Source organism: Lipotes vexillifer, unplaced genomic scaffold (assembly GCF_000442215.2).
Source record: "Lipotes vexillifer unplaced genomic scaffold, Lipotes_vexillifer_v1.1 scaffold914, whole genome shotgun sequence".
Lineage (NCBI taxonomy): Eukaryota > Metazoa > Chordata > Mammalia > Artiodactyla > Lipotidae > Lipotes > Lipotes vexillifer.
In genome coordinates, this window is record NW_006780388.1 from 1,681,131 (window position 1) to 1,693,685 (window position 12,555).

Genomic DNA, 12,555 nt, shown 5'->3' on the forward strand with positions numbered 1-12,555 from the left:
CTGAAAAAATTAGAAATGACCTAAATGTTTGGATAAATAGGGTGGCATACTATAAAGCTAATAAAAATAATGCTTTTCATTAACCTTAGTCATCAGGGTGAGTCTCATCCTCTCCACTCTCTCGAGCCCACTCCAGCTTCACCTCCAATTCCAACACTTCACTAAACATTTATAGAATATTTCACCCAACAACAGCAGAATACACATTCTTTTCAAACTCACATGAAGCATCACCAAGATAGACCACATCTGGGCCATGGAACACACCTCAGCAAATTTAAAAGAATAGAAATCACAAAATATGTTCTCAGATCACAATGAGATTAAACTAGAAGTTAATAACAAAGTTGGCTGAAAAATCCCAAAATATTTGGACATTTAACAACACATCTAAGTAACAAATGGGTCAAAGAAGAAGTCTCAAGAAAAAATTTTAAATATTTTAAACTAAATGAAAACGGAAATAAAACTTATGAAAATTTTGGGATGCAGTGAAAGCAATGCTTAGAGGGAAATTTATAGCATTGGATACATATATTAGAAAAGAAATATCTAAAATCAATCATCTAAGTTTCTACCTTATGATCTACAAAAGAGGAAATTAAATCCAAACAGAAGAAAAGATAAAATAAAAATTAGAAAAGAAATCAAAGAAATTAAAAGTAGGAAATCAATAGAGAAAATCAACAAGATCAACAGAGAAAAATCAACAAAATCAAAAGCGGGTTCTTTGAAAAGATCAATACAATTGATAAATCCCTAGCCAGGCTAACTAACAAAAGAAGAGAGAAGGCACAAATTACTATTATCAGAAATGAAAAAAGGGGGCCATCACTATGAATCCTGTGGGCAAGAAAATGATAATAAAGGAATATTATGAATAACTCTATGCCTATAAATTTGATAACCTAGAGGAAATGGACCAATTCCTTGAAGGACACAATCTACCAAAACTCACTCAAGAAAAAATAATCAGAATAGGCCCATATTAGAGAAACTGAATAATTAATAACCTTCCAAAACAGCACTGGGCACAGATGGTTTCATTATGAATGCTATAAAATGTTTAAGGAAGAAATTATGCCAATTCTCTACCATCTCTTCCAGAAAATACAAGCAAAAGGAACACTTCCTAACTCATTCTGTGAGTCCAGCATTACCCAAATACCAAAACCAGACAAAGCCATTACAAGAAAGGAAAACTAGAGCTAATATCTCTCACGGATATTCACACCAAAATTCTCGACAAAATATTATCAACTTGAATCCAATAGTGTATAAAAAGAATTATCTATGATGATCAAATGAAATTTATTCCAGGTATGCAAGTCTGGTTCAACATTTCAAAAGCAATGAACGTTAAAAAAGAAAAAGAAAAAAAATCATATAATCAGATCAGCTGTAGAAAAAGCATTTGACAAAATCCAACACCCATTTGTGATAAAAACCCTCAGCAAACTAAAAATAGAGGGAAACTTCCTCAACTTGATAAAGAACATGTATAAAAACTTACAGCCAACATCATAATTAATGGTCAGAAACTAGGGGCCCTCCCACTAAGATCAGGAATAAGAAACAAAGATCAGGAACAAGGATATCCCCTCTCACCACTCCTATTCAACACCTACTGGAAGTTCTAGCTAATGCAATAGGACAAGGAAATAAGGACTTCTCTGGAGGTCCAGTGCTTAGGACTCCGCGATTTCACTGCTGAGGACCCAGGTTCAATGCCTGATTAGGGAAATAAGAGCCCACAAGACGCACGTTGTGGCCAAAAAAACACAAAAAACTATTTCTTTGATCCTAAGACCAATGCCACATATTTTAGGCTTTTGTTACGATACTCTCCACATCTCTGTACTGAATTAGTCAGTTATTGCTGCAGTGGTACTTAGGGAAGATATCCCAAAACTCAGTGGATTATAGTAAGCGTTTGTTTTTCTCACTCCTGGGTCTACAGGTTGGTTGAGGTGGCTCTGCTTCACCCTAGACTTCAGGTTGGATTGAGGTCTGATTCTCGTGTCATGTTCTGGAACCTGGACTAAAGGGGCAGCAGCTACCTGGTGAAGTCCTTCTTGTGGTAATCATGGCAGTGCAAGAGCCAAACCAAGCTGCACAAGCAGATTTAAGGTTTCATGTTTTGACTACTCACATTTTGCTAAGGAAAGTCACACAGCCAAGTTCAAAGTCAACAGAATAGGAAAGTATATGTTACCCCAAGGGGAAGTAAGTGGGGACTAAATATGTGCCAAACAATAATAGAAAAGATAAAAATCCTTGTCCTCATGGAGATTACATTCTAGTAAAAAGGATAAACAACTCAGAAATGAAGATAGTGTGGTCAGATAGTATATTCTCACAAATGTAAGCAAAGGTACAGACACAAGGATGTCTTACACAGCACATTTGTAATGATAAAACACTGGACAAGGGGCTTCTCTGGTGGCACAGTGGTTAAGAATTCACCTGCCAATGCAGGGGACATGGGTTCGAGCCCTGGTCCTGGAAGATCCCACATGCCACAAAGCAACTAAGCCCGTGCGCCCCAACTACTGAGCCCGCATGCCACGACTACTGAAGCCCACGCACCTAGAGCCCATGCGCCACAACAAGAGAAACCACTGCAGTGAGAAGCCCGCGCACTGCAACGAAGAGTAGCCCCCGCTCACTGCAACTAGAGAAAGCCCATGCACAGCACCAAAGACCCAAAGCAGCCAAAAATAAATTTAAAAAACTAAACTAAACTAAAAAATACTGGACAACCTAAATGTTCATCAATCACAGCTATTTAAATAAAATAATATGTCAACTAAATAGACTGGTGGGGAGGTTCTTTATTACTTATTTTGATAAATTTGATATCTGGTATACATTTCCTTTAAAAACAAGGTTAAGGCCATATGTATTAACGTGAAAAGGTGGAACTGATGAAGAGTTTTGGGGTATCTCTCCTAAAATGTTTATGCCAATATAATCCTTTATTTTCATCTACACAAAAGAGATGAGTTTGTAAAACACTCCTTAAGTTATATCTTGGGAATTCTTTGCACATCAGAACTTACAAATCTACTACATTCTTTGAGTGGCTGTACTGGATTCCATTATAAGGATGGATCATAATTTACTGAATTGCTCCCCTTTAGATGGACACTTGGGGTATTTCCAAGTGTTACGTCTATTTAGTTTTACAATAATAAACATTTCTATACCTGCGTCTTGGCATAATTTTGCAAGAATAATATACCAGATATTGTGAAGTATTATAAAATTTTTTAAAGCCTCAAGCTAAAATAGCATGGCATTAGCCCAATAATAAAAGCTCATATCAGTGTATCAGAACAGAGAATCTAAAAATATATCTATATCTCTCTATACCTGTATTTATATATCTACATCTATTCATCTCTATATGAATTTACAGAGGCATTCAGAGGGTGGACTTGGTCATGGAGCTGGATATGTCAGAAACCTGGTTCCACCATGTCCTAACTGTGGGACCTTGAGACAGTCACTTAATCTCCTTAAACCCAGGGATGTCCTTGAGTGGGATGATAATGATACCCCATGGCTGCAATATTAAAATAGACATGAAGAGAAAAGTCTTGGCCAACTGGCTAGCACATAATAAGTTCCCAATGCATATTAGATACAATGATCAGCATTTTACAAATGATAAAAGTGGTGTTACAAACAGTGAAGTATGGAAAGGTTATTAAAAAGTAACTGGAGCAATTTCGTAAATATATGAAGAAATGAAATTAGAACCATAAACACAATTTATCGATTTAAACTGCAAAAACCAAAAACAACTAGAAGAAAATATAGCTAAATATTTAAGTAATGAAAGAATGGGGAAGAAAAGCCTAAGAGAACTGGAAGAAAATGCAGCACTTTCTGGTTATAATTATATGAAATTAAAATATATAATATGTCCAAAAATAAGCAAAACTGAAAAGTATAAACTAGGGAAAGCTAGTTGTAGTATTTGTGAAAGGGTGTCTGACATGCTCAAAAAATATGGTTCAACAATTTGCTACGAAGTCAACATTTAAAGAAATCTCACAAATAACAAAAAAACAAATTAAGGCTTCCCTGGCTCAGTGCTTAAGAATCCCCCAGCCAATGCAGGGGACACGGGTTCAAGCCCTGGTCTGGGAAGATCCCACATGCTGTGGAGCAACTAAGCGCGTGCACCACAACTACTGAGCCTGTGCGCCACAACTAGTGAAGCCCGCGCGCCTAGAGCCCGTGCTCCGCAACAAGAAGCCACCGCAATGAGAAGTCTGTGCCTCACAAGGAAGAGTAGCCCCGACTCACTGCAACTAGAGAAAGCCCACGCACAGCAACAAAGACCCAACGCAGTCAAAAAAAAAAAAAAAAATTAAGTGAAAAATGCCCAGGAAGGAAAATGTAAATCAAAGATCCTATATCCAGCAAAGCTTTCAAAAACAAAGCAGAACTGCTCTACAAAAAATACTAAAGGAATTCCTTCAGGCTGAAAGCAAGTGACCCCAGATGGCAATTAAAATCCACACAAAGAGTGCTGATAAAAGTAGGTAATTATAAAAGATAAGTGTGTTTTTTTTCTCCTTTACTCTCTTAAGTGATTTTGAAAGCAACTGGATAAAATAATATGTAGGTAGTGTATTGTTGGGTCTATAGCACAAAGAAATGTAACATATGTGTAATATATTTGCCAATAACAGCACAAAGGAGTTGGGTGTGAGTAGAGCTGTAATGGGCTAAGGAAATGACCACAGATGGTAAGGTAATAATTTAAGAATGTATTGTTGAGTTTATAACATTGATATAATATGTGAACTGATAATACACAAATAATGCTTAAAATGGGGAAAGGGAATAGAGCTATATAGGAGAAGCTTTTATTTATTTTTAAAATATTTACTTATTATTTTTTTATTTGGCTGTGCTGGGTCTTAGTTGCAGCACATGGGATCTTCACTGCAGCATGCGGGATATTTTAGTGGCAGCATGAGGGATCTAGTTCCCTGACCAGAGATCGAACCCAGGCCCCCTGCACTGGGAGCATGGAGTCTCAACCGCTGGACCCCAGGGAAGTCCTGAGAAGCATTTCTTTATATCACGGGAATTAAGTTAGTATAACTCTGAAGCTGATGCTGATAAGTTAAAATGTATATGGTAAAACCTAGAGCAACCACTAAAAAATTCCAAAAAATATAGTGAAAAAAAAATTACTGGGGTTAAAATGCTACATTAGAAAATATACAATAAATGCAAAAGAGAGCATTAAAGACACAAAAAAGACACAAGACACATAGAAAACAGAAAGTTAAATGGCAGACATTAATGTTAAAAGTGAATGGGTTAAACAATCCAACCAAAAGTCAGAGATCATCACACTGGATTAAAAAACATGATCAAAGTATATGTTATCTACAGGGTACATACTTTAGATTCAAAGACAGATTAGATTGAAAGTAAAAGGATGGAAAGAGATGTGCCATGCAAACAGAAACCACAGGACAGCTGGAGCAGCTATACTAATATCAGACAAAATAGACTTTAAAACAAAAAATGTTACTGTAGATAAAGATGGATATCTTATAATGATAAAAGGATAAAACAAGATTATATAAAATTTATAAACACACATGTATCTAATAACATGTATCTAATACATAAAACAAAGGCTGGAGATGTCTTTCAAACAGGTACTATCCATCTTATTATAAAGAATTCTTGGAAATATAGACTAAAAATTGAAAATGCTACCATTTATTCCTTTAGACAAAACTATCAATATACAATTATGGCAAACATAAAAAAGAAAATCATATGAAACTCAGAAATGGCCTCTGATTCTGAATTTTGTCAATTTTCATACAAGATATCATCTTATCTATCTCTGAAATTAAGGGGAACTGCCCTGTTTTCCTCTTTGTTCCTCAAAATCCAGAGCATTCTGCTCAGTGATGTTTTAACCAGTTTCATCTGTCAATATTTTATTCTCTGTAATCATTTTCAAAATAAATTTAAATTTCCTTTATGTTTTAATTCAAGAACAGGATTACTAGTGAGTACATTTTGCTAGAACAACTTGAAAGAAATACTAGGGGTTGGAAAATAAAATTGTGGAGACTATCCAGCAATTTAGAAAGGCTTTATTACAAAATGTAAGTGGAAAATCAGGATATAAATAAGTATCTGTGTAAAATATCACAGTGCATTGACATAAATGGAACAGAAGGTGGAAAAAATGCAGTTGATTAACACGACTGGGCATTGAGAATTTTGGAGGATATTTTTCCTTGTTTAACTTACCCATGTGCCTGTCATAATGTTGTGTGATACATAAAGCTCAGATACAAAGGTAAAAAATAACTAGCTTGATAGGGGTAGTGACGGCGGTGGTGGGATGAATTGGGAGATTGGGACTGACATATATACACTAATATGTATAAAACAGATAACTAGGGCTTCCCTGGTGGCGCAGTGGTTGAGAGTCCGCCTGCCGATGCAGGGGACACGGGTTTGTGCCCCGGTCCGGGAAGATCCCACATGCCACGGAGCGGCTAGGCCCGTGAGCCATGGCCGCTGAGCCTGCGCAAACCAGATAACTAATAAGAACCTGCTGTATAAAAAAAACAAATAAAATAAAATTCCAAAAAAAATAACTAGCTTGAATGCGTGGCAGAATTAGGGCTTCCTGGAGCCCTTAAATGAACCCTGTCCTTCCTGCCTCAACACCAGTCTGACCCTCTCATCACAAGTGCTTGTATCTCTGTGTCTCTGTTGTGAGAAAGAGAAATCAGCCCTGATATCCAGGAACCAGCCTAGCACTCACAGCTAGGTCTTGGTACTTTCTTTTTTTTTTCTTTTTGCTGTGCCATGCAGCACGTGGGATCTTAGTTCCCTGACCAGGGATTGAACCCATGCCCCCTGCACTGGAAGCACAGAGTCTTAACCACTGGACCGCCAGGGAAGTCCCTTGGTGATTTCTTTTTCTTTTCTTTTTTAACATCTTTATTGGAGTATAATTACTTTACAATGTTGTTTTAGTGTCTGCTGTATAACAAAGTGAATCAGCTATATGTATACATATATCCCCATATCCCTTCCCTCTTGTGTCTCCCTCCCATCCTCCCTATCCCACCCCTCTAGGTGGTCACAAAGCACCGAGCTGATCTCCCTGTGCTATGCAGCTGCTTCCCACTGGCTATTTTATATTTGGTAGTGTATATATGTCCATGCCACTCTTTCACTTCGTCCCAGTTTACCCTTCCCCCTCCCCGTGTCCGCAAGTCCATTTCCTACGTCTGCGTCTTTTTTCCTGCCCCTAGGTTCTTCAGAACCTTTCTTTTTTTCCTTTAGATTCCATATATATGTGTTAGCATACGGTATTTGTTTTTCTCTTTCTGACTTACTTCACTCTGTGTGACAGACTCTAGGTCCATCCACCTCACTACAAATAACTCAATTTGTATGGCTGAGTAATATTCCATTGTATATATGTGCCAAATCTTCTTTATCCATTCATCTGTTGATGGACACTTAGGTTGCTTCCATGTCTTGGCTATTGTAAATAGAGCTGCAATGAACATTGTGGTGTAAGGCCAACTGGCCCGAGGCACGGGAACACAATCAGATTCACAGGTTGCATCAGACCAAAACTCTCCGGACCACCCAGTTCCAGGAACTGACCTGGGGACTTTGAACCCGGCCCAGCCTTCCCGCCTTTTGAGGGTCGGGACTAACGGTCCCCCAGGATACCCGAAAAGACCACCAAATAAGGAATACCCTGCACCCTCCCAGATTCACCACACCCCTTTCCCTTCTTCCCCTATAAAATCTTGCCCAACCCTCGCCCCAGTGCGACTTCTCTGGCCCCTTTCTCTCGTACCAGTGAACCTCGCCCAGGAGCGCTCCCTAATAAAGCTCACTTGAAGCTTTCCTCTGTTTTGCGGTGCCATTTGTTAAGACCCAACCTTACATGTGGTACATGACTCTTTTTGAATTATGGTTTTCTCTGAGTATATGCCCAGTAGTGGGATTGCTGGGTCATATGGCAGTTCTATTTTTAGTTTTTAAAGGAACCTCCATACTGTTCTCCACAGTGGCTGTATAAATTTACATTCCCACCAACAGTGAAAGAGGGTTCCCTTTTCTCCACACCCTCTCCAGCATTTACTGTTTGTAGATTTTTTGATGAGGGCCATTCTGACTGGAGTGAGGTGATACCTCATTGTAGTTTTGATTTGCATTTCTCTAATGATTAGTGATGTTGAGCATCCTTTCATGTGTTTGTTGGCAATCTGTATATCTTCTTTGGAGAAATGTCTATTTAGGTCTTCTGCCCATTTTCGGATTGGGTTGTTTGTTTTTTTGATATTGAGCTGCATGAGCTGCTTATAAATTTTGGAGATTAATCCTTTGTCAGTTGCTTCATTTGCAAATATTTTCTCCCATTCTGAGGGGTGTCTTTTCATCTTGTTTATGTTTTCCTCTGCTGTGCAAAAGCTTTTAAGTTTCATTAGGTCCCATTTCCATTTCTCTAGGAGGTGGGTCAAAAAGGATCTTGCTGTGATTTATGTCATAGAATGTTCTGCCTATGTTTTCCTCTAAGAGTTTGATAGTGTCTGGTCTTACATTTAGGTCTTTAATCCATTTTGAGTTTATTTTTGTGTATGATGTTAGGGAGTGTTCTAATTTCATTCTTTTACATGTAGCTGTCCAGTTTTCCCAGCACCACTTATTGAAGAGGCTGTCTTTTCTCCATTGTATATTCTTGCCTCCTTTATCAAAGATAAGGTGACCATATGTGCGTGGGTTTATCTCTGGTCTTTCTATCCCGTTCCATTGATCTATATTTGTTTTTGTGCCAGTACCATACTGTCTTGATTAATGTAGCTTTGTAGTATAGTCTGAAGTCAGGCAGCCTGATTCCTCCAGCTCTATTTTTTTTTCTCAAGATTGCTTTGGCTATTCGGGGTCTTTTGTGTTTCCATACAAATTGTGAAATTTTTTGTTCTAGTTCTGTGAAAAATGCCATTGGTAGTTTGATAGGGATTGCACTGAATCTGTAGATTGCTTTGGGTAGTATAGTCATTTTCACAATGTTGATTCTTCCAATCCAAGAACATGGTATATCTCTCCATCTGTTTGTATCATCTTTAATTTCTTTCATCAGTGTCTTATAGTTTTCTGCATAGAGGTCTTTTGTCTCCTTAGGTAGGTTTATTCCTAGGTATTTTATTCTTTTTGTTGCAATGGTAAATGGGAGTGTTTCCTTAATTTCCCTTTCATATTTTTCATCATTGGTGTATAGAAATGCAAGAGATTTCTGTGCATTAATTTTGTATCCTGCTACTTTGCTTGGTGCTTTCTTGATGAACACAGAGAGTTGCACAGAATATCAGTGTCACACAAGGCCATTCTGTGACTGTTACAAAGTAAGACAAAACAAGACCACTCTGTAAGCATGTGAACACTAAAACATGAACACTGTCCAAGCCACAAAAATGACCACAAACTCCCCCTGTGCTAGTGGATATGAGTGACTGCTACTTCTTTGCCAATCACAGCTTTGGCCTCAGTCTAGTTTTCCCTCCTTCTAGATAAAATATATTCAGATAGTGAACCAAAATTATCCTCACTTTGTGACATCTTTGAATCCAGAGCAAAGACCCAATCCTTACCAAAATCACCTCATACAATCCCAAGTCTTTTAATAAGTCCTTTTGAGCACCTTACTACTAAGATACCTCACTATTCCCCCCATGGTATGTGTAACTCCCTTGTTACATGAGTAATAAACACAACTTATTCAACAAGAGGTGTGCTCCTAATGGGTTTTGGCTGGAGGGCACTGACGGTTGGAATAGTCAAGTTATTTGGTACAAGGATCTCTCTTTCCATCTTTAACCTGAAGAGGCTGTATCAAGTTTTGTTCTCCCAAGACAGATAGTAGATGATTCTCTTACAAAAGACAAATGTTAACTTTTGCATAATCAAAAAAACAAAAACATGATTTTCTTATAAATTAGTTCCCTCCATGATTTTCTTAGCCTATTCCACTACTGAGTAGAAAAAATTAATAGCAACCACTTTTCCAAGAGCCTCTTTTATGTCCTGGTTTCTCAGGCTGAAGATGAAGGGGTTCAGCATGGGAGTCACCACAGAGACATCACATTGCAGCAGCTGCTATGTCTATCTCAGCTGAGTGGGAGGATAAAGGGTTGAAATACAGAAATATCATGGTGCCATAGAAGAGGAAAGCCATAGCCAGGTGGGAGCCACAGGTGGAGCAGGCTTTCCATCTTCCCTTTGTGGATTGGATTCTGAGGACAGCACAGGTGATAAGGATATATGATACCAGGATGCAAACAAATGGGGTTCTCATTACTGGCCGTGCTTCAATTAGAATCATCACCTCACTGAGGTGTGTATCAGAGCAGGAGAGTTTCAGGAGGGTGGTCACATCACAGAAGAAGTGGGGGATGGCACTGTCTGCACAGAATGAGAGTCAAGCCATCAGCAGGGTATGCAACAGCATATCCAGGTTGGCAATGACCCACGATCCAGTGACCAGCAGGGCACAGGGCTGGTGGGTCATCTTTGCTTAGTAGTGTAAGGGGTGGCATACAGCAACAAAGCGGTCATAGGCCATCACAGCCAAGAGGAAATTGTCCATGTCCATGAACGTGAAAACAAAATACATCTGCGTGAGACACCTAGAGAAGGGGATGATCTGCTCCCTGAGTATGTGGTTGGCCAGCATCTTGGGGACAGTGGTGGAGGAGAAGCAGACATCCACGAAGGACAGGCTGCAGAGGAAGAAGGACATGGGGATAGGCAAGCGGGAGTCCGTGCTGATGGCCAAGAGGATGAGCAGGTTTCCCAAGACTGTGGCCAGGTACATGCTCAGGAAGAGCACGAAGAGGAGCTGCTGCTGCTAGGGCTGCCTAGAGAGCCCCAGGAGGAGGAACTCAGAGTTACTTGACTGGTTTGTCGCTCCCATGGGGCTGGGCTCAGATGCAGAGAAGAGAAGCAGAGGTCAGAAACCTAGAAGCAAAAGGTTTGGGTGCAATAACCCAAGCTCCAGCCATGGTCATGTTAATAAAACCTACATTAGAGTTGCTCAGTCAGAATCTGCCCCTACTCCCTACACCCTCAACTTCCGACCTCCAGTCCTAGATGATGCTTGTTCCACTGGACTAATTTTTTAAATTATATGAAATACAACATAAAAACAACACACAGGCACATACACAGCCCTTCCCTGACATTATGTGCATCTCTATTAACATTCCCAGGCTTTTGCCCACTTAGTAGATCGTAGAGAGAAGAGAAACAGCTCATTGGTACTGGGTTTATCACAAGCAACAGATGAGGGTTTCAGGACTTTTACTACTACTCCCTGGATCTGGAAGATTTAACAAAGGAGGTTCTTCAGCAAACTTCACCAGGGACTTCCCTAGTGGCACAGTGGTTAAGAATCCACCTGCCAATGCAGGGGACACGGGTTTGAGCCCTGGTCTGGAAAGATCCCACATGCCTTAGAGCAACTAAGCCCACGCACCACAACTACTGAGCCTGTGCTCTACAGCCCGTGAGCCACAACTACTGAAGCCCACGTGCCTAGACCCCGCACTCCGCAACAAGGGAAGCCACTGCAATGATAAGCCCATGCACCACATGAAGAGTAGCCCCTGCTCGCCGCAACTAGAGAAAGCCCACGCGCAAAAAAGAAGACCCAACGCAGCCTAAAATAAATTAATTAATTTTTAAAAAAAGAACTTCACCCATAAGTAAAGAAATATTAACATCCCCACTGTTACAATCTTACCTGGGAGAAGTTCGTGCTGTTGCTATCAAGTGCTCTTCACCTTTGAGGAACTGGCCAGTGCTCCTCTTTATTATAAGGTTTGGAAAGTCTTGGAAATATAGGTAGGTACTGAGCAAATGAGGAGCGGAGATTCATGGCCTTAGCTCTCTGTGCAGGATGTTTGGGGGTATCAGAGATGGGTATTTACAGTAGCCTCCATGGCCACTGGGACCAGATTTCCTGAGAGCCTTATTAGAGACAAGCAGAAAGTAATTGTCCCACCTATTTCTTGGTCCCCATGAGCCCAACCATGATGAATGACAAAGCATATGATCTAACTCCTGGGTCAGAACTTGGAGATAAAGCAATCTGGGTGGAGAGAAGTCCCAGAGAAAACTCCCTGAGATTTCCAAATTCATCACCTTGCTGATCTGGGCTTATGTTTATGTATTTGAAAGTTCAGTTATTAAAATATTTTTCTTCTCATTTTCTTAGCTCAGAAACTGGGGTTATTGCAGTGTTATCGGAGTCAACCCCTAATATCTATCCAGTCATTTACTGATTAGAGCTAGTGATGCATTTGCAGACGGGGATGCTGGGGTTGGGTGGGGGTGGCAGTACAGAGTTGTGCTTAATCCTGTAAAGCATTTGATGTAAAGGATTAGCCTCGTGGGAGAGATGTATCAGAGAGCACAGCATACCAGGATTGAGAAACTCCAGGCTCCCAGAGTAGACTTCTTTGGAGATGT

General features: G+C 39.7%; 1 protein-coding gene across 1 annotated transcript; it reads right to left on the reverse strand.

The window, feature by feature from the left end:
- Positions 1–10,047: 10,047 nt before the first annotated feature.
- Positions 10,048–10,999, reverse strand: LOC103070906 (olfactory receptor 1F1-like). Its single transcript, XM_082930980.1, is given in 2 exon segments — positions 10,048–10,164; positions 10,166–10,999. Coding segments are annotated over 2 exon segments (951 nt in total).
- Between the last annotated feature and the right edge of the window lie 1,556 nt (positions 11,000–12,555).